The sequence below is a fragment of the Temnothorax americanus genome, unplaced genomic scaffold (assembly GCF_048541705.1).
Source record: "Temnothorax americanus isolate GAGA-0224 unplaced genomic scaffold, ASM4854170v1 Scaffold73, whole genome shotgun sequence".
In the NCBI taxonomy this organism is placed as follows: Eukaryota; Metazoa; Arthropoda; class Insecta; order Hymenoptera; family Formicidae; genus Temnothorax; species Temnothorax americanus.
This window is the reverse complement of record NW_027509796.1, coordinates 465,233-486,770: the sequence shown is the minus strand read 5'-3', so window position 1 is coordinate 486,770 and position 21,538 is coordinate 465,233. Positions and strand designations below refer to the sequence as shown.

The window sequence follows — 21,538 nt, the reverse complement described above, 5'->3', positions numbered from 1 at the left end:
GCAAGAAAAGATATGGTGGATCTTGGCCCGGGTGAGCCCGAGTCGATGCCACGATAACGAGTTTAGTTTTGTCGAAGCGACAAATGTTGTACTCAAAGAGTCGCTTCATTATTTTGCTAAAGCGCAACAACACTCACTGTTACTTTATCGCTAATCGAAACTCTTTACGCAAGGACCGTCGCGGGGTGCTTTTTTTACGCCACCCTATGTAAATTATATACAACGAGAACACGGCAGTGATATATATTTATGTATTTACATATCCTTGCCATTTTCACCCTATGCTCTACTCTGCCGCTTGCAATTTTATCTACGGATCCAAGTTAGGATTTGTCCCTCGAATAAACTTCAACGATCGATTTATCATAATAATTATCGTCTCGACACTCTACTTTATTTCTCAAAAAAGAAAACATCGACAAAATGTATTTAACAACGGTTATAGTCGTTAAAACAAGAGGCGCAATCGCTCTCGCTATCGTTCTCTACAATGTCCTCGAGTTCTCACCGTTCAAAGGACGCGTATATCTAGCTAATCGATCTGGTGGAAAAGTGGTGCACGAATTTAATTTTCACCGTCACGTCGGCCTATCGGAATACACGATGTTTCAGCCTCTAGATAAAAAAAAAATTGCGGAAAATAATTTGACTGTTGCAAATTCGTGTTTCATTACAATCGGAAATAATTGAAGAAGTTAATTTACACAATTGTCCAAGTAGAAAAGGAATCAAGATTTATCTCTTTCATTTATTATTGGTTTTACGAATGTAAGCGCGTAAATTACATCAATCTTCATGTCACAACGTCTGTTTGGAAAAAAAAGGAAATTTCAATCGTAAAAAGTTTTTCGGAGAAAGATAAAAATTTTAAAATATTGTACCTAAAAATTTCAAACATCTTCGTGAAAAATGTCGGTATACTTGAAAGAAAAATAAAGAATTTAATTAAATGTTTAAAATCGCTTATAAGGGGAGTTTCTCTAAAAAAAAAAGTAGATCAAGACGAAGTAAATATAAAATCAGAAGGGAGCGCAAATATCGACATTCGTTTCTTTTTTACCAAAATTAAATGTGCCATTATTATACTTTTTTTTGATTGTTATATATACGATTATCCAATTACTCCGCTAAAAAATAACAATTAAAAATAATCTCTCTTTATACGTACAGCGACTTTTTTATATACCGCGTTAATTTATTTTTGAAGGAGTGAAAGCTACCTTCTTCTAACTCGTGGTGAGAAAGACGCGAACGGTAACGAAGCCTTGTTCTTTTGCTTTCGACACTTTAACTGTGCGAAACTCGGTTCGATTAAAATTATATAAAACATTCACTGATCAGTAGATTCATGACATGAACATTTCAAGTATAAAGCAATAAAATCATTTACAAGTATAAAGCAATAGAATCCATACCTATATACAACTTTATAAAGATTTTAAATTTTTATAAACTGCAATATTAAATATTAATAATATGTTATCTCCCTTTTTTCATAAAAGTTTATGTTGAGTAAGCTTATAAAAAATTAATATTTCTTATTTACTTCTCTAGATTCTACTGCTGATGTATTGACATACGATTAAAAATCTCCCTATGCAGAAAGACTGTGTTTGTATATTAGATACGCATTTTCTTTCCTTCATGAAGCAGTTTTAAACTGTTTCATGGTTGCGTTCGGAAACGTCACCCGAGTACACACGAGTACACTCCCTCTCTTTCTATCTCATCGAGTTAGAAGGAGAAGGGAGTATACCCGTGTGTATCCGGGTGACGTTTCCGAACGCAGCCATGAAGGAGAAAAAAGAAGGAATTGACGAGTCATAAATCATAGATCAAAGTATTCGCTGGTGAAAGATCAAAGACAAGGCCTTCCCAATCGTTCGCGTAATTCTCCCGCGTGAATTTACGTGAAGCATCTTTAGAAAAATAAAGGAAAACGCAAATTTTTTTGTCACGTTTGTTTGCTTTAAAACAGGCATATCAAGGGCGTATCATCTTGTGGCTAGTTAGTAAATTACGCACGATTATATTTCCTCGCACGACGTATTAATAGAATCGATTAAATCTATGACGTGTCTGCTATCCAGAAATAGTTATTAATCTGTAATAATAATTACTTTTTTTTATAGTCTATCAAAATATTCATCACAGTGCTACGGACACAAAGATTGTGTTCTGGTTTATGTATATATACATATATATATGTAAATAATCATTTTTTTTACTCCCTGGAAAAACCCACGAATTTCGGTCGCGTTCACTCGCTCGCGTTCGTCTCGAATCACAAGGAAGAAAAAGGTAACAAATCACAATCACGCAAATCACAAAAATCACTTTTTGTTTTCCGGAAAAAGAATTTTGATTTTCTTTTTCTCGGGTTATGCCCGATCTACAATAGTAAGTACTGTAGTAAGCTGTAGTAAGCCTCAAGCCGTAAAAAATTGACCAATTACAGGCGAATGTGAGGAGAATAATCGACTGTAATTGGTCAATTTTTTACATCTTGAGGCTTACTACAGCTATTGTAGATCGGGCATTATACCTCCTCGTCAGAAATTACAATGATTCGCTGCAAAAACATGAAGTAATGCACGAATAACTTTGTACTTTTCATTGCACATATCATTCAATCACAACACGTTTTGATCTTTCTCAATTTTGCTCCATCGGAACGCGAAACCGAATTCGTCGACGTTTTTCCACACTCATATCACTTTTTTCGTTTAAACGTAGAGTGCTACACACACAATGGCAGTATACATATACATATAGTATATATATATATATATATATATATATATATATATATACATATATATGTGTATATATACATATACATATACATATATATATATACATATACATATATATATATATATATATATCATCCTGCTTAAAAACTCTTACTGAACTTACTCTCTACGCGTGACTATATTTACAACAATAAGTTGAGAAAAATGGCCTCTCAACGAGATCGTCCAGCTTGCGATAAACTCCATAAATGAAATGGTTACCAACAACTAAAGCAATAATTACAATAGATGCACAGGACAAAGAAATCCAAAATAAATTCCTAATGCGAGTTTCGAGTCGATTGATTTTCCATTTTCATGATTATTACACGCTAGATCGAAATTAGAAAGACTAATCGGTTTAATTTAATAGAATTTTCCAAATTATATAAATATATATATCGCTATTATTGTAATATAGAAACAAATTTAAAACAAAAACTGCGCAAACTTATCCTATTGTATTTATATGTAGCATTCTGTTCTGCAAGCACGAACCACGGATTAAAATGAGACCGGGAGTGTAATCGCAATTTCGAGTCAATTTTACAAACCATTCGTGTTGGAATTGTCAATATTCAAGAGTTAATTCTGTACCGGGCAACGCAAAAGGCCCGAACTAATAATTTTGCGAAAAGGAAAGAGAAAAAATTATTGCGAACGTATAAATTATTGTTCCAACATGAACGGTTAAATCTATTCGTAATCTTTCAAATTCTTCTCACTGTATTCTCGCGTTTTTTCGATTCTCGGTTCCCTCTTAACCCTTCGCGATTTAAAATAATTTAGAAAGAAATAATGTTTCGTAGTAATATTGAGAGCTACATTTATCATCTTAACATTATTACAATCGATTAACATAATAACTTGTTTCTACTTGCCAGTGAGAAATTAAATTAATTAATAAATTAATAAGAACATTTAGATTGTTTTTTTTTTACACTAGCACAAAAGAATTGTAATCGTCTATATCGTCAAGCGCAAAGGGTTAAAAGAACAAAAATTGATTTCTAATTTGATATCTTATTCGATCGTTTATCGATCACAGTTCGACTTGAAGGGGGCTGGGCGGGCGGAACGATTGGCAGCAGCCCCATGGAAAATACCACGTGGCTCAGCATCTTGGCGAAAATTTCGGATTTGTAGGACCGTGGATGTAACTTCTGAGTTCTTTCGGCGGTTCCGAGCCCAAGTCCGACGCCGTGTCCACGTCCGACTTCCGACAAATGATCATACGGATGTCCGTATGCAGATAAATTCGACCCGATTTGCTGGACATAAATCTAGAAGAAAAGTTCATGCATGCATCTATTATTTCTTTCAAAGTTTATTTCTAAAACCGATTCCTGGCATATAAAGCGCTTTTGCGTAAAAGTCAAATTTCGTAAAATGTTTCTTAAACATATATCAATTTTTTCAATTCTTTATTTGCAACTGGCGTCTTTTGTAATATATGGATTTATAACACTGGCATCCGATGGCCTGACTGCTAGTACAATCTATTTTTGAAGCCATTTAGTTACAAATGACACATACCTAAGGTGAACGAGGTAGCGTAGTGTTTTGTCCCGCAGTGTCCTTTGACGTAAAAAAGTATGAGATCGCGGCGGCATATCGGAAAGATCGTACAATACTACGAACATCTTAACGACTGTACCCAACGGATTCAGAAGAGTCACTTGAATGGTGCCACTTCTTGGTACCTGATAGCCCTTTTTCTCGAGATTAATATGAGCCTGTAAAATAATAGCATGAACAATGGACCATCGTCACGACAAAAGAAAGAAGGAAATCTGTAATATCTCATTATCGAATAATTATTTAGTCATCGGTAATTTACTATACTTGTTAAAAATGTAAACTCTTCAAGACACTCTATTGCAATTGATTTGTTGTTTGAGAAAACGTACAAGGTATGGTGTGGAAACTTTATCGTTGTCACCGAGTGTGTAGAAGAACACAGTGACTGGAAGCTTCTGATGTTTCGGGCAGAAGGAACCGCTGGCCCCGAGTTCCGCTGTGAAACCGTGAACCGTGGACACCGGTTCGAGTCTACCGTTCAACGCCGATTCCTCGAAGCTGCCTAGAAGAGCGTGACTCTGTGGTCGGTGACGGGAGCTGGAACGTCTTTTGGGTGTTTCCTCGCCTTCACCGGCGGTTTCCGCATCGCGATCGGTTTCTTCCAGCGAGACTGCGCCCGGACTCGGCGGTGTATTTAATTCGAACAACGCGCTAAAAAAAATGCGCAAAGTTTAGAGAAAAATTTTTGTCGATATCGGCTCGACGGCATCAATAAAAAGTATTGTAATTCTAATCTTAGGCACATTTTTATATTATTAGTAATATATCTCGAAAAAGTATCTAATATTTTGTTTCTGCTATAACTCATAAACAAAAAAAACTTTCAAAAAAAACATTGTACAATTAACTTTTCTAAAAAATTATAATTTTATAATATATTATTCATTGATGCCGTTCAATTGTTGTATCGTTTTCTGATGAACTTCGTACTTTCTTTTAGAGGAAACGGAATTCAAGCTGCTGTCGTAGTCGAAGCAACAGCTGCCTCTCCTCAACGGCGCTGGACTAGAGGTCAACGGCAAACCAGTCCTGCTATGGAATACCATCGACGCTGCGTTTTCCAGGGATCTGCGGAATCTTTCCTGCTCGAGCGCGGACGGCACGCTCTTGTCGACAGTTTCGTCGTCTCCCGTCTCTGCGATACTGTCCTTGTGATTGTTGCTTCGTAGCTTGGAAGACGAATGTCCGCTTTGCGGAATAGTTGGAGTAGTCAAATTGCTCTTCTGAAGAGTAGTAATGTCCTTCGTATTCTCATCCTGCTCTTTATTCTCAAAAGGTTCCTTCGTATCTTCGATTAGCCGCCTGTCGCAATGATTCTGCTGGTTGTTTAGGCCATCGGAATCGCATTCGCGATCATTATTATTTGTACTATGCATATTGCGTGGCTTTTGATGTGCGTCTTTTGTACTGAACGTCGCAGCATCCTCTTTCTCCTCGGTAGCCTCCGGGAAGTTTGTGAAGTCGATTCGCCGTTTAGTTTTGCTGTACCTTGCGCTATGTAGATTCGGTTGTTCGTTGTTATAGCGAAACGACGCTGTATTGAGGCGTTGCGGCAGCGTCGGACTCGGCGAGGTCTCCTGCGAGGAAGAACTCTCCTCCGATATCAAAGCAATCCTCTTATCCATTTCTTTCTTAAACATCTGCCGGAACCGATGGAATCTCTTATTCAGCGGTAAAAATTTCTCGTCATTGGACGAGGTGGTTTTGTGGTCCTGCTGATCGAGCTTCTCGATGCTCGAAAAGTGAGAATCGTCGTCGCTGCTGTCGTCGTCAATGCTAGTCGTCGACCTTGGTCTGGTCCCGTTTGATGAAATATCCGACAGGTCCTTTCGGTCCTTACTGGTCCGCAGAATAGCTCCGAGCAGCACGTCAGCTTTAGTGGAAACATTTCGCAAATGACCCGCATCCTCGTTCGCGTGTGTTTTCACTTGCGAATCATCGCTTAACTTGTTGGTGCCTTCGGCAAGTTTCGAGCGGGCAGGCCGATAAACATTCTTGTCGTAATAGACCCGATCTAGAGGGCTTGATTGTTCTTCTGATACCTGATGGTCTATCTTCTTGCACAACCCACGGCTACAATCCTCGCAGGATTTAAGTGTACGAACTCGAACTGTTCCAATACGATTTATCGAATTACTCTGAACTACTCCTTCCTCCCAACCCGTGTATTTTGCCGTGTCATCACTGCTCCTTTCGGATCGTTCTCCGCGTTTCCTCGCATTCTTAACAGTGGCTCTTCTACGTCCCGACGGTGTTCTCGCTCGCAGTACCGCTAACACTTCGTCGACCTCTCGCTGGCTCAATTCGAGATTGCAGTTCTTGAACTTGATTTCGTTGGTACCCTGCTGCCCATTCGGATGCTCCGGCTGTTTCAATCCTTCGTTCTTCATCTTGTTGCTATCAACGTAGCCCTTCGTTGCCGTAACACCCAGGACTCTTCCAGGTACTTTGCTGAACCACTCTAGTAATCCTCCTTCTTCCCTCTTTCCTTTCTCATCCGGACCCGGCAGTTTCCACATTAATTGATTTAAGTCCGACTTGCCAGTTTTTCTCTGACTACTCTTGACGATACTATCTTCCTTGTTAATCTCCAATGCGTCTTGATCGGCTAACAAAGTCATAACCTTATGGATATTTTTGGAAGGATAACTCTGATGTACGATGCAAGCAGAATTGTCTAGTGTTTTTTGTGTCCATTTATGCGTCGAAGGTCCAGGATTTGACTCGTGGAAGGGATTGGGCTGAGCGTAGGGATTGATCGGAGGGTGGTTGGATCCGACAGTCGGCGGCTTGTAATTTTTTTCGGAATCGTTGAAACGAGCTTCCTTCGCACCGCGGAAACTTTGAAATTTACTATTCATATTGCTATTCTGCCAAGAGGAGACGAAGGACCAGCTGGTGGGAGCAAAAGGACTGAGATTGTGCAATATGCCACCACTCTTTGCAGAAATGATATCCGCATATGAGGAGCCACCGTGTTCTCTTCCGAGATCGGTCGAGTTCTTAGCGGAATTATTGTAGCCTTCTTCGATCCGATCAATGTTCTTCGAGTTGGCAATCTCTGCGGCGTCTGTCATTGTATGCTTGCAACGTTTCTCCAAATTGCCCTCAAGTTCTTCGATTTTTAAATTGATCTTGAAGCAGCGTTCCAGGTCCGAGTTCCGATTATTATGAGTCCTTACCTCGTTTTTGTTCTCTAATTTATTCTGAAAAGATGATATTCTCATAACGCTACGGTTGTTGTTTGCTATCTCGGCAGAGCCTCTCGTTAAGCTCGAGCTGGTGTTGTCTCTTATTTCCTGCGGCATGTATTCTTGAACGTATGGCAACGGCGCCGATTGCGAGGACACACAAAAACTCTCCGCAGGACCACAGGGAAGCGATCGACGACGTTTCCGCTCACCATTGGATCTGATGGTAGGCGACAGAGGGGACGTGTCCTCCTCTTCGCAACGACAGTCGTGTTTGCCAGATTTGTTACAAGTGGTTTGCAGTCTGTCGTCCACGAGAACTATTGGAAAAAGCGATATTATATTACATTTTTCATTTATGTTTAGATAAGAATCGTTTTGTAAGATAACGCGATAATTATCAGATCTCCGTACGTCAATATTAGTTTCTTACCAGGTAAAACAAGACCCTCTGGATTTTGCGTGCTGCCAGATCCCATCGAGATGTTCTTGGTGGGCGTTAACGCCCTCGCGATATCCTCTTCGTCCTTTTCTATTTTCGGGTGCAGTGAACACGTGAGTACGGGCACCTCCTCCATCCGCGGCAGTGCCCACATGGTCACCTAAAACGGAAATTTACGCCAATAAATCGATTTGCACTGACTTTAAAATCTTATCGATCGCATAGTCGATTTATATATACATTTGTAACATAATCTTATAATATTACATACCTTGATCGAATTTCCATCGCCATTACCAGCCAGAGGAAAGGTATGCTCCATCGACGTTTCTCGGAACTTGCTGAGATTATCCTCGTTGTGCGATACGATCCGGGTCGCTATGTAGCTCGGCGCCGCGCCGTTGCTGCGTGACCACCACGCTGCAACCTGGCTGAAGTGTAACCGTGAACGCACTGCTTGGTATAATCCTTGAAAATTCATTGGTTCCTGACTCCTGAAAGCAACATACGGATACAGGTATGACACAAAAAATACTAAACAGACTTAGGAATATTATTAAAATTTAGAGATTCAAAAATCAAATTGAAGAGACGACGACAAGTTAATCCAGAATAAATAGATATATCGAGTTAAGAATGATATAAAATCAAGATTAAAACATCCTGTTGTACGATATATATTACTTATGCTTTACAGCACAGAATAAAGTAAAGCGCGACTTACTTGCTCGGGACAACGCAGATACACCAGTACTCCAATAACATCTCCGAAGCACATTTCTGCCATGGTGAAATGGGTAAGGACGGTACGGGGTATACAGGATATTTGCAAGTAGACTTTGCCAAACCACACGGACAATCGCTGCACAAAAGCACCTCAACGCACAGGTATGATCCAACAGCGAGGCGTTCCGTGATGTCCTGAATTAGTACTCGATATCGATTGCACTTGAAAAATTAAAGGAAAAATGTAGGGGAATATGTTTTCCTAAAAGATAAGAAAGACAAATCATCTTATTATATATGTACAACAATCGTATAATAATTTTTGTGAACATATATTTTGATGATAAATGAATATATATTATCATTTTTCCAAAAATAAATTCCATATCTCTTAATTAAAAATTAAATTACGATTCGTATCTTTGCATTTATAATTGGCTTTGTGAGCCTTGATTTTTGTGATCATGGCTTATTATTATTTCTATTGTTTAAGAAGTTCGCATACAAATACATGCGTTATCTAATCTAACACGTTATCTTCTTTTATGTGCAGCGTTTTCAACGTAAAACTCAAGATTGTTCAATTTAATTGGTAAACCAACGAATGTCTTCGATGGCTTTTATATTCCGCTGGCAAAGCTGCGCAAAAGTAGGTCGCCTAGGAACAACGGAGAGTAACGGGGACACCATATGTTACGTACCAGATAGTTGTTCTCCTCGCACACGTGGTCGTTTGGAACCGCCTGCATAGGCGGTGCGCAGTGTGGGCCCTCTTTGTAGCCACGCGGAGGACCCTGGATTCTCCCTTCGCACACAAGGACTCCAAGGGCTCGAAACACACTAAGAACACCACCCCGACCGCCAGCCCCGTTCGGGCTGGAGGTGCCTCCTCCCGTCACCGCACCTAGGCAGTGCATACCTGTAATGTAAGAAGCACCGATGTTGATCATTGTGATCCATCACGAAAGAAAATCTATTATTCAATCAAAATATTGGGTGCAATAAATCGAAGTGAGCAAAAAGGATAGATTAAGAATAAAATTTAACGGTAGACGAGTATTCTAATATAACATTTACAACTTATATTAATTGCTCTCGATATATTAATTCTTCTCAAAAAGTATTTAAAAATATTTAAAAGTATTAAAGTATTTAAAGTATTAAAGCATTAAATAAGTATTTAAAAGTATTAAAAGTATTAAATAGAAGTATTAAAAGTGAGCTTCATGTCGCTACTGCACCCAACATCTGCATCGTTATCCTCCAATTAGAGCCAGTGTTAGCTGAATTAACTAAATCTTAATTATTTTTAGGAAGCTTCCGAGTGTCGTCACTTTTGGAAGCTCATCGCCGAAGCAATCGGGATCGCTTCGCGATCTCAGAATACGCGCGGGCCAACGTGCTCGAGACGGCTCGTATAGGAGCCTCCTGGATTTTTGTCGTCCCTTTAAATTTGTTGTTGTGTCACGTCCGCAGGACTGGTTTATAGCCCACCGCGCGTAGTGCACGTGACGAAAGAAAACAAGGTGCAGTTCGCGGCCTGCCACGGCGGGTTACAGGTTTCCCGAACGGTTAGTACAACACATCGGTAGGGCCAATGCGACTCGTGTGCATCGCCGATTCGCGAGTTTCGCTGACGAGTCGACCGTTTAACGCCTTTTTAAGCGACACGTTTAAATCACGGGGATGAAAACTGCGAACTCGACGAGGTCAAAATTTCGATGAATAAGTACACGAGAAAATAAAGCGTTTCTTGTGTGTGTTATTGTTAAAATTCAACCGTTTTACGATATCGGTAGCTAAAAAAGAAAGAAGAAATAAATTATCGCTGACGTCGATTAAATTCGTAGAAAGAGTTTCACGACGTTTTTTGTATGAGAACCAGCAGCGCGCTACAGCGATACGTCCTTGTTCAACGGCTTGTAACTGTATAGTATCAGCAAGGCAAAGCATTTTTATGTTAATGACACTGTGATGCAACGCACAATTTAACAGGCAAGAAATCCTTTTTAATTTGTGAGATAATACAATTGCGTAAATAACGAGTCGAACAATTTAACTCATTAACGCTTTCTTTAGGTGCTCCCAAAATATCATTATCTCGATTTCGAGCAATTATTCGCGATGAGTATTGTCGATTAAGTGTGTAATCAGTTTCATCGATTGATTTATCAATTACGTTTTTGTATCGCTCCATCGACAAACAAGATAATAAGTATTATACTTTCCGCACCAGATAACGTTCGCTGAAGTATACTAACGCACAGTCGCGTTTCACCATATTTAGAAAAACGATCGGCACACACGCAGGGAGGAAGTATAATGAAGAAAAGAAGGATCGCGATTCCCCCTCCCCGCCGCCCCCCCCTCCCAGGATTAGTCTCTGGCTACGGCCCTGCGTGTTACTGCGCGCGTTCGCGAGAAATTGTTAACCGAAGCGACCGAGGCCGCCTTCGATTTTCGACGAGCCGTATACGTTATCGGGAAAGCGGACGAAAGGCGATGTGTCTCGGGCCGAGCGAAAGAAAATTATTCAGCGCGTGTCGTGTGTGTGTGCGCACGCGATCGAACGGGTCGGGTCGCGCGAGAGCGCTGCTTAATCGTCGCGTTACATAAACGGAAAGCTAGCACACGAGCGGAAACTCGAGGTCTCTCTTAATATCCACTCTCGCTGCCCACACGTTACGTCAACGAGACACCCGCCAGCCAACAATTGCCGTCCGGCTGTCTCGCCGTGATTTTTCGTCTTCTTAATCTTATCGGACGAAAGACAAAGCGGGGCGACACCTCTCGACATCCCGACCGCGCACGCAAAAGTTCCCTTAATGATCGAAGTGATCGCTTGGAAACGAGATTTAAATTGTTATAATTATTTCATAATTAGAAAATAACTTTTCATTTGTTGGTATATATACCTACGCCTTTAACGTTTGCTCAATTTAATAGCACACAGGATGAAATTTGAACCATATTATACCTTGAGTTAGATAACATTTTGTCATTTTTAACCACCGTGTGTGTCAAGAGTTTAGTATTTTAACACAAAACAGTATTATTTTAACTTCATTAGTTTAGTTAAATTAACTTTAAATCTTCGCTTAAAAACGAGATTTAAATTTTTATAATTATCTCATAATTAGAAAGTAACTTTTGATTCGTCGGTACGCCTATTTAACGCTTGCTCAATACAAAAGTAAATATATAAATTATTGATAAGACACGTCTAGCGCGTAAATGCGAATAATTTCGTCTCGGTACCTCGCTTAACTTTACTCTTCTATTCTTCGGAATTAACGGCGAACAATGGACTGGCAGACGTGGGCAACGCGGCACTCACGTCCGTTCCTGCGGCACGTTCGCGCGGAGGAGGGAGGTTCCGGCGGCGCGAGAGGGGGAGGACGGCGCGGTGCGGCGTGGCGGCGTGCGGCGTGGTATCGATGGCGGCGTCGTCAGCTGAGCGCACCGCTCACAGCTGGGCGCGAGCGAACAGCTGATCGCGTCGTCGCGCTGTCAGAACATGGCGAGCCAGCGCGCACCGCGGACCGTCGCGAGACGGTCGCTCGCGGAGAAGCATATACCGTCCATTTTCAGCTCGCGCTGACCGGACCGGACCCATATGCAATCTCAGGGCCGTACAGAACAACGCGTGTCACGCCTCGAGGATTCGACATAGGCGTTCGCACAGATGTTGCGAGCACGGCCTCGTTTATGAGCCAGAAGAGGCCGCGGTCGCGGCGTGAATCACGCGCGGGTTAGGTCTTCCGATTCAGGGAGCCTGATGTGCGATCTTCTTCGAAGAAACCATTGTTCAACGATTATTCCGCGAGAAGCGGAACTCAAGGCTGTGCCTCGAGACAAGCTTCGTTCGAGCCCCTCCCCCTCAAGTCGAGATAAGAGATGCTATTAGATGCAAATAGACGCGCGATTAGAAAGAAGAAAAATACGAATACGTCACAAATGTTAAATCAATTCTTAAGATTCATATGTTAAACGCGTTTCTAGTTTAAGTTGAGACGATTTCATCCGAGTTTCTCCGCGACGAGGGATTATCCTTTGAACTATTACCTATTTTGAACGCGCAAGCGATGTTGCACGCTCGCGGATGCGGATAACGAAGGCGTTAAAGGTTCTCTCTCGGCTTTGTATGAAGTACACGTCACACATAATCGTTCCGTCATCTTCATTTACGTCTCCCTGGCTGGCCTGAACGATAAAAGGGCAGAATACAAAGTTCGAAATAAATAGAACAATGACAAAGAGACACGTCTCGCTGTCGCAGACGCGTGCTAATGACGCGGCAATGGCGCGTATGCGAGATTTTTTCTCGATTTTTTTCTGACTTCGCGAGATTTGCATTCATCTCATTTTCCTCAATCGAACTTTTCGATAGAAAGGAATAATTATATTGATAACCGAATGAGAATTAAGTTTCGAAGCAACGCGCGCGGCGTATACGTTGATCTTGTCCGTTCTTCGACTGGCAAAGGAACGCTTTCAAGACTGCCCAGAAATAAACTCGCTCTTCCGGTAGGTTTGTCGGCATTTACGATGGCGAAATACACGGCACTATCGACAAGAATATCGTGCGTATTCGCGGCGCGCATTTAACCCCTGGAGATTAAAAAAAAAAAAAAAAACCTCGTCGTTATATCGCGTTTAAGTTTTGATCTTTGGTATCAGATTGCAAGAGAAGCGTCGAGAATTTCTTTTAAACGTTTGTACGGATCGAATATTCGGAAAATATACGGTCGAGCTCGACGTTTCCACAAAGTGATACGCGAAAAGACATTTTCCATGTAAGAAAAATACAATATAATCGCCGTCCGACTTGACCTTTAGCTTCAATATCTGCGCGTGGTTAGTCAGTAGCTCAATCATAGCTGATTACAGTTGCGTTCTGCGGCCAGTTTCCTGCTTACAGAATTCAAACGAAGTCGATGTCTTACTTCAGCTAGGTCACCTAAAAGAAAATCCGAAGCGCCTATATCTACCGGGCGTTGTGCGTTTCACGAGCGCACGAGAACTCGAAACTGGGTCGACTGGCCCAAGTGGTGAGGGGGAGCACGGTTTTCCGGGCGAACCTATGTCCCGATTGTCAGAAAGACAAATATCCGATAATAATGATATAGTAAACTTCTCCTGAAAAATGTGAAGTTTTAAAATTCTAGACGAAATTCCGAATTGTCTCAAGAGTTACGGAGCACGATTTTATTAGCGCACGGAACAAAGACGACTCGATTGTAAGAATAAAATTAAGTAGGACGGAAAACTGAAAAATCTAAACAGGTATATTTAGATCAATACGAGTCCGCAAAACGCACCTTGTCGGCTCGCTCTAACCTGAGTATCTTTATTCAGTTGTAAAAAGTTACAGCGGTATACGGGTTTCCGTGACGTAAATACGTAAGTGGTGGATTGGGTTTGAACGCGAAACTGGAAATAAATATTAGTCGATTCCGGCTGTTTAGCAACGCAGCGATTGAATAAAATTAAAAAAAATCCGTGGTGAAAGCGAGTTTCGATGGTTCGGGGGGGGGGGGGGGAAAGGAATCATTGATCTGATTTCTTTCCTAAGAGCTGCTAGATAGTATATTTTATAAGACATTTTACCTTCCGCGAAAAACACTTCTTTCCATACAAGATCAGCTGTGTTCGGACATAAATTTACATGAACGAGTACAAAAAGATACACAGGCCTTATTCTGCATTCACACCTGTCTTAAACCTTTTTTTTTTAATGTTTATCATATATTTCCTCTTTTCTTTGGCACAATTTTCTGATTTTAACCTTTTTTGAAAAATATTTTCAACATTGTTTCTGCATTTACACCTGTCTTAATCCTTTCGTGCCTGACTTTTTTCTAGGAATAATTATCATCTAATTCACGTCTTATGAAAGGTTTTTAGGATCGCTGATTATGAATCTGCAGTCAAAATAAGGAGAGGGAGTGGTTTTTCAAACCCCTGGAAAATGAGTTTTATTCAAATCCAACAAAATTTAATATTTTTATCCACCATATTGGATCCGTCATCTTAAATTTGAAATTTTTACTGCAGATTCATCATCAGCGACCTCAAAAACCTATATGTACCAACTTACATTTAAATACAACAAAATTTAGCATTTTGGTCCACTACAGTAAATCCGCCATTTAGAAATTAAGTAGCGATTTTTTTCATATAGCCCTTACGTTGACCTTCAAAATAAGCCCAGAAAGAACTCGCTATTTAATTTTTGTGGAAGATATATGTATTTTTCACTTTTACTTTATTTTACGAGTATTTGATGAGATATCCGGACCAAGGGACTCACAAGGGTATTGTTTTGTTTTTTTTTCCCCAAGTCCTATCTTTCATCTTCCAAATGAGCCCAGAAAGAAGTCGCTATTTTTATTTTTGTGGAAGATATGACAAAATTTTTGAAGGACCGGGACACATGTACATATCCCGTCAGGTATGAAAGGATTAAACCTTATACGTCTTATATTCTAAACAGATTAACCTTCTACAGTCTCTCTTCGTGTTTCAGGTTTTACTGCCTTTCCCAATCAAGCTTCGTGGCTGACGGATGGCTCGCCGAGATGCGGAGAACCATCTCGGCTTCGAATAAAGGTTTTCTGCCTGTGAAGGCAGGGCAAACCGAGACCGGAGAGGGTAACGGGGTCAACGGGTGGGAAGCAGTGGGTGCAGATCTAGGTTACCTGTATATTATGCAACCAACACCACTGTAATTTCATGATTGCGCGTGGTAACACATGCCTACGTGCGCGCAGAGTGCGCAGCACGAAGCGACGACTATGAAAGTAATTGTAAATATATATGCGTTTCGATAATACAACGGTTATATTCGGTCGGCAACAGAGAACTATTCGCGTAGTCGTATAAATCAGCCTTTTGCAAAAATTCCTCGCGGCGATTCCTCTCATTATCCATCCGGAGAGTAAAGGAAATCTGCTCCAAAATTACGAAAGAGAACGGTAATAATCCACAGTTCAATTATCTAATCTACGGAACGTCCTAGAATTCGCCGAGTGCTCTCTCAATAGCTCCTATACAGTCGGATTCGATTGCTCCTTAGCAACAGAGATCACCGCGATCGCCGTTCGTCGTATCTTTCCAATCTTCAACATTGCGCATCTTTACACACAGCCCCAAGTTTTACACTTAAAAATCTACAAAACGTATATACGTAATCCTCTTCGTAAAGTCTCGCTTGCCGAACAAAGACCTCCCGCATAAACCTTCGCGCTCAGCAATTGTCCGACAATTACGAGTGCCTCGATATAATTTTCATTCGATGAAAACTTGCGTGTTGCCAAGGGGGTTCGTAGTGAAAGCAATAAACGCCGCGAAAGGAGGCCAGTGTTTTTGGAGTATCTTGACGTGTATATTTCTGTTCGCTACCGCGCGTCTCCTGATATCGCGGGGCCTTACGTAATGTGTAAAAGACAGGGGACGAGAGAGAGAGAGAGAGAGAGAGATAGACCAAGCGCGTTTCCTAGCGCGTGCAGCCTTGCCGAGGGACGACGACGACGACGACGGTGCAACGCGCTGCACCTTCGGCCGCGGGTCGCCTATAAGCGAACCTCGTATTTATAGGTACACATCACCAAGGCCGATTCGCAATTTTAACTCACGTGGACACGCGCGAGACCTCGGATTTCTCGCGTGACGCTTTTTTTCCTTCAACGCCCTGAGAACGCTATATAGCCGTTTACTTTTATCGACGCTGCAGAAAGGCCCTCCTCCCCCTTCTCTAAAGAGGAGAACGGCTCGCCTTATCAAGAGTTGAATTCTATCGCGTTTGTTACATTCGGCGGAAAGCGTCAAAGCGAAACAAACGTTAATTGCGCAAAGAGACGCGTTAATTATCAATTAGAATTCACAAACGAAATCAATGGCGCGCGCGCGAGCGCGCGCGCCGAAGCGCTGGACCTCCGTATATTCATATATGGTTGTACAGTTATGAAACTATAAAAGTGGCTGGCGATACATTATTCATGCGGATACGAAACTTTGCACTTTCGTTGCCACTTGCGCGCGATACGGAGATGTGTGGGAATTTTCGAATGTTTACACAACTCATCTGCGATATCTCTGCGAATGTACCGGCGAGATAACTCGATAACGCGCGCGTTTATTTTTTCGAAGCTGAAGATAATCCGGGCCGAAGAGCTCGGCAAGAGACCGCGACGGAGATCTCATCTTGCTCTCCGATCCTCCGCTCCGGATCCTCTTCTCCCCCGTTTCGCGTGTGGTGGCCGAAACTCCACCACCGGGTATTCGCGTGAGGAACGATCGGGGGAGAGGGGCCAAACCCAAGTGCACCGCGGGCGTCACCTTGAATTTTTTTAGGTAGACATCCATATGAACAGCTGGGTTCAACGAACGGCCGAGACGACGCCCCCGTGTTGTTTTGACACACGGCTCGCCCCATCAGGGGGAGAGAAAGAGATGCACGGCGCTCCTGCATCTCGCGGCTGCATCGCCATAAAAGCCCAAGAGACTTAAACAGACCCCCCCGGCCCGGCCGGGAGCTCGGTAGCGAGCTCATCCCGAACAAGCGATCTATTTGTCAAATATCTCGATAAACGATAAACGATTTCAAGTGCGGTCGCGACTCGCTCTTAGACTTGTCTATGGCTTTGGCTATCGGAAACAAAGAGATCGATCGACGCGCTTAAATTCTAGCTTAAAATCTAGCGGTCGTCCAAACAAATGGAAGACATTTTGTCGATTCGTAACCCGACTAAATAAAGCGAACGATTTTTTCTGTTATTCTACAGTCGGTTATAACGTCTCGTAAATATCGCCTCGAGCGTAATGTTAATATTATCAGAGCGCGATTCTTTATCACGTTCCAAGAAAGTCACTCGATTTCAAGTCGACCGAAGCATCATCGCCCCCGATATGTATTATGAATGATTTAATTAAATCTCGCTTTCTCTAAATAATCTTCTTTTTAATTCACGACGCGACGTAAATTTTAGAAAACACTCGAAAAAGAAACGAGGTTTATACGCTCCAGTAATTTTCAGGTGTTTCAAACAGCGTTTCAAACAAAATCCTCGAAGCATTTACAAAATTACGGAATGCCAATTTCTCCTTTGACATCGGCGAGAGAGGCACGCGAGGGCTGTTTGGAAAAATTCCATCGGGAGCAAAAAGGGAGGTAAAAAAGGTTTGTTTGATCATCGGCATGTACAGATGTGTGTTCCAGTTCTTTAAAAGCCGCTACTATAAATTCAATTTCTCAACGTAACGCGAAGAGGATCCGAGCGTGGTTGGAGCCGTTGACGCAAGTATACGTTTCGTATTCTTCTCACGCTAGAAAAACGCCTATCGTAGAAGGGTGAAGGGTTGAAATACGCGTTCTCTCTCTCTCTCTCTCGCCCTCTCCTCTCCGCTCGTCATGCGAAATCCAGTCGAGAAACTAAAGCCGAAGGAGGGCACTGCCGAAGGGACAAATAACAATCAGCCGTCAGGCCAGAGCGACGAGCGGACAAAGCGTACCCCCTCCTAGCTGTCACGAACAGCTGGAACGCGACGCTGTGGCCTGTGGCACGTCTGGATATGTCCAAGGAACGTGACACAACGCCCGTATTTGTCAGACGCGCTCCGAGAGATGCACAATTTCTTTTTTCGCTTGCGTCAGTCATTATTAAGATAATCAAGTCTCGAGAGGATCGTCGAAAGGAGATCTACGGGATTCAAGGAGAAAGTCTTCCGCGCCGGATTGTACCTCGGAGAGCGTCCAAATCTGATTAAAAAGTAGAGCATATATGTATATATTGTATACACTTTGAAATTCGGGAAGAGTTTAAAGGAGCGCCGTTGGTCTCGTCTCGTCTCGGCTCTCGCCGATGACGAAATTCGCAGGCGAGTGCGTGTCGATTAATAATAAATTCCGCGAACGATATATACATTCGTGCGCTAACGTCGCGTCGTTGCAACGTCTCAACCTTGATCGAGGCGCACTTGCACGTCGCGCCGACGAGCGTTTTCGCGTTTATTACGAACGTAAGTGTACGGCTTCGGAGGCGAGCGCACGATCGAGTTAACGACGATTTCGATCGCGGAGGAAAACGCTTTCTCTTGGGAGAGCGCCCTCGCTCACGTCGAGGAACGGGAATGGGGACGAACGGGTGAAACAACGAGCGCTGTCACACGCACACACGCGCGAAAGGGAGAGGGAGAGAGAGAGAGAGAAAGGGCGAGCGGAATCAGGAGAGTCGCGCGACGACGGACAATGACAATGACAACGACGACGACGACGACGGCGACAAAGATAATGACGATGACGATGGAGAAATTTGCACACAAGCTCGTTTACCGATTCGTAGCGCTCACGCGAGTCTGCTCACGATCCCACCGACGAGCCTGGAGTCGTTCCCGTGGGTCAAATGATCCCGTCGACGGGCCCCATGGCAGCCGACCGTCGGCGCAACGTCGCGCGGATGATGACAACGACGATCAGTCCGGATCACACCACGCCACCTCCTCCTCCTGCTCCTCCCGCACGCTGAGGGACGCTCTTCCTCGCGGACGCTGCGACACGCGAAGGAAGAAGAGAACAAAAAAGAAGAAAACGCCGGACGAAGAAACGGAGCGGCCGGGAGGGTAAAGGAGAGTGCCAGAACGCGGCCGCGGAACTCTCTCTCTCTCGCGCGCGCGCGACCCGCTCGATGGTCTGTTGCCAACTGGCTTGACCCCGCGCGAGACTACAGACGCGCAGAGAGAGAGACTTTTGAGAGAGACCCAGACCCCAGACCCCGCCGCTCGCTCGCCGTCGTCGTCGCCGCGCGTCGCGCGACTCGTGCGGTATCGGTTGCGCGGAGACGCGCGAACTAAGTACTACTGTGGTAGCCGATGCCAACCCTACCGGCGGCGCTCTCCCGGCTCTCCGGAATCGCGACCGCGCTCTCACCCCGAGGGGTGGGACGTCCGAGACCCGGATGCCGATTACGGAGAGCACGGCGAGCCTCGACGAGGGGGCTCGTGCTCTCCGTCAGAATTGCAAAAACGTAACCGAAGAGTATAAAAGCCACGTACCATCAGCTGATACGACGCGGGTCGGCAACTGGGGTTTAATTCCCGGGGATGAAAAGGCTGTGGGAAGGAATAAGCGCGATCCAGCTGTGCTGCGTCCGAGAAGGAGGAACGGAGGGAAAGGGGGAGCTCGCGTCGCGGTCAGAACTGACCTGGACAATCGATTATGATGTCCACTAGCTCCGGACGTTCCATTTTTAATTTCTCATATGCAGTTATATTTACAGATGTCAGGTGTAATTATACAATGTAATAAGAATCATTAGATGCTTTCCATTTACATATCAAAACTCTGATAATTCTCACTTTTGACGTCTCATTCTGTCTTTATTATTCATTAATTGTCAAAAAGAATAGAACGTCACAATAAGTGAGAATTATCTGAGTTTTGATGTAAATGGAAAGCACCTATTGTTGAAAAAAAAAAAAAACTTGATTTCTATGTTGAACAGCTGTCTAGCCAGTTTGTCATCTAACCTAACTTAACCTAAAACCTAAAATGTAACAAAGGATGATGCGTTAAGTGTAAAAAACCTAAAATTGGATAGGATTGACGACACGTTAAATATCATATAAAAAAAAGAGGGATGACACGTGTGTCCGTGAATGATTTATAGTAACTGAAAGATCCTTATTCATTTCGCATGGTATATTCCTCGATTAATAATTCCATTTCTAATTTCTACCCCAACGTAGATTAACTTTAACTCTAGGTTTAATTTGTTTTTTATCTTTTTCTAGCTTTAAGAATTGGAAAAAAATGAAAGGCAAGTTAAACCGAGATTGAAATTAATCTGTTTGATAAAAATGGATGTGAGGAAGATTCCACGTTTGAAGAGAAAAGTTTAAGTGGAAAGTCCCTCGTTTAAAGAGAGGAGAAAAATTCAGAAAAAAAAGATAATAGGGTACAGAGGTTTTGTGTCAAACTGGGACAGTCTGGTATCAATTGGAGATAAGATATTAGTCTAATATTCCAAGTTTTAAAAACCTCCAACAACGTGATGACAACGCATGATTAAATGTCATTGTAAATGTGCGTAATAAATGATTGATAACCGTCACTTATATAAGTTCACATCTCTTTCTTCGATCCATTGATTTGACGGTAAAAATGTCACATGTCGTTCGAAGGATAAACGATTACATATTTTATGATAAATGGTACGCGATACGATTATAACCTTATGGGACATTATATTACGATATAATCCCACAAGATAAAAGACTGACAGATTTGGAGATCGAGAAATAAACACAGAAAAGTACAGACGAGACGAATAAATGAGGGCAGAAACCTGTGGAATTTCGTGAAATTACACGGAACGCGGAAACATCGCGTTCTAACCCTTTACTCCGATCATTGACGCGCCGCGCCGCGCCGCGCCGAGGTTCGTCGCGGCGTTTCTCGGAACCACTTCTCACGGCCGACGGCGATTGGCCGAGCCGAGCGGCCATCGCGGCGCCGCGCATGCGCGCGGCCGCGGCGGACCGCGTTTAATTTCTCCGCGAATTTATCGGCCCGCCCGTGCCGGCCCGTGGGAATCGCGGAGAAAAATTGAGACGCGGAAAATGGAAACGCGCCGCACGCGCGCCGACACGCCGGGCGCGTCGGCCCGAGTGCGACGATCCGCCCGCGTTTCTCCCGGATGGCGACGCACGTCGGGGAAACACGCGACGGACGCGCGACCGCGACGAGGAGCGGCGCGGCCTCCCGTCGCGGCGCCCCGCGGATTTTTCCTGGACCCGCGCGCGAG

At 43.1% G+C, this 21,538-nt stretch overlaps 1 protein-coding gene and 1 long non-coding RNA gene across 3 annotated transcripts; one reads left to right on the top strand and one right to left on the bottom strand.

Annotated features, from left to right (window-relative positions):
* Positions 1 to 728: 728 nt before the first annotated feature.
* Atos (atos homolog atossa) lies at positions 729 to 19,517 on the bottom strand. Its single transcript, XM_077422759.1, has 9 exons — positions 19,069 to 19,517; positions 9,437 to 9,654; positions 8,734 to 8,957; positions 8,281 to 8,503; positions 8,001 to 8,169; positions 5,307 to 7,887; positions 4,706 to 5,027; positions 4,332 to 4,531; positions 729 to 4,078 (listed from the first exon to the last, which is right to left on the bottom strand). The coding sequence occupies exons 2-9, from the start codon at positions 9,650 to 9,652 to the stop codon at positions 3,910 to 3,912; spliced, it is 4,104 nt and encodes a 1,367-aa protein (XP_077278885.1). The 5' UTR covers positions 9,653 to 9,654; positions 19,069 to 19,517; the 3' UTR covers positions 729 to 3,909.
* LOC143906581 (uncharacterized) lies at positions 9,661 to 16,948 on the top strand. Of its 2 annotated transcripts, none has more exons than XR_013259570.1 (2): positions 9,661 to 10,306; positions 15,265 to 16,948. It is a non-coding gene; the product is annotated as an uncharacterized LOC143906581 (long non-coding RNA). The 2 variants fall into 2 exon arrangements; XR_013259569.1 differs by lacking the exon at positions 9,661 to 10,306 and adding an exon at positions 11,697 to 15,189.
* Positions 19,518 to 21,538: the final 2,021 nt, after the last annotated feature.